Source organism: Gavialis gangeticus, unplaced genomic scaffold (assembly GCF_001723915.1).
Source record: "Gavialis gangeticus isolate Ggan-Ray unplaced genomic scaffold, GavGan_comp1, whole genome shotgun sequence".
NCBI lineage: Eukaryota > Metazoa > Chordata > Crocodylia > Gavialidae > Gavialis > Gavialis gangeticus.
This window is the reverse complement of record NW_017729004.1, coordinates 65,730,213-65,731,383: the sequence shown is the minus strand read 5'-3', so window position 1 is coordinate 65,731,383 and position 1,171 is coordinate 65,730,213. Positions and strand designations below refer to the sequence as shown.

Genomic DNA, 1,171 nt, shown 5'->3' with positions numbered 1-1,171 from the left:
GAATCCATAGCGTTAAAAACATGCTGACCTGTTGCAGTTCTGATTTCTTTGCAGCAGAAAGCCTGCTTTTGTTTTTTTCATGGAAACTAAGAGGGGGTGTTTTCTGAGCAGTGCCTTGAGTCCAACAAGGGGTACCCCAAGTCTAAAAAAAGCACTTCCTTAAACATTTAGACATAGTTACAGTCAACACTACAAGAGGCTTCACATCTAGGATCTGGATCTGGCAGGTTTAGGCAGAAACCGCTAACAGGGACCCAGTATATTATATGTACAGTTTAACTAAAACAAAAACTTACCTCCAGTTCACTGTCCAAACTACAGATCTGACACCTGCACCTTGGTGGGTCCCTTAACTTTTGGCAACACCTCACCCGCTTTCAGCATCCAGGCTAAATCTAACTTTCTTTTTTACCCTGCTTCTTGCAAGCATACTCTTTAGCTGAGGGAGCCAGGCTTTAGTCTGGAGAAGAGAAGACTGAGGGGGGATTTAATAGCAGCCTTCAGCTACCTGAAGGGCAGTTACAGAGGGGATGGAGCCGGGCTGTTCTCAGTGGTGGCAGAGGACAGAAGCAACGATCTCAAGTTGCAGAAGGGAAGTTTAGGCTGGATATCAGGAAAAGCTTTGACTAGGAGGGTAGTAAAGCACCGAAGCAGGTTACCCAGAGAGGTGGTGGACTCTCCATCCCGGGTGGGCTAAAAGACAAAGCTTTGGCTGAGGCCATGTAGTTGGGGCTGGCCCAGCTTTGACGTGGGGCTTGGAGAAGCCCTCCGGAGGTCCCTTCCAGCCCTCAGTTGACGATCTCCAAGGGGGGCATCACAGAGCAGTCCCCAGGAGGTGCCTGAGCCTCCGCCACAAGCAAAGAGGGGCAGTATTTCCTCCGCTCCCCAGCCTCTTACCCAGCCAGAAGTGCAGCTTGTAGAAGGTGCCGTTGTTCCTCTTGACGGTGTAGAGCACCAGGTAGGCATCTCCCACGTAGAAGTTGCCATACAACCTCTCGGGCACAGGCACCAGCTCCAGCTTCTCGATCCTCCAGACCTGCAGCCCGCTCTTCTGGCCGGCGCTGGCAAACTCCTTGTGGTACAGCTCCTTGGCCATGGCAAGCGGACGGGGCGAGCAGACCGCCGGCGGGGCGCTGAGAGGCAGGCAGGCAGGCAGGACAGGACAGGACGG

At 52.9% G+C, this 1,171-nt stretch overlaps 1 protein-coding gene across 1 annotated transcript in view; it reads right to left on the bottom strand.

Annotated features, from left to right (window-relative positions):
- The window catches only part of SCIN (scinderin), a 118,681-nt gene extending 117,516 nt beyond the window's left edge, over positions 1–1,165 (bottom strand). Inside the window, exon 1 of the mRNA XM_019508497.1 lies at positions 898–1,165. Coding sequence (XP_019364042.1) covers positions 898–1,096 — 199 coding nt within the window. The 5' untranslated portion in view covers positions 1,097–1,165. The remainder of the gene's footprint in view (positions 1–897) is intronic.
- Positions 1,166–1,171: the final 6 nt, after the last annotated feature.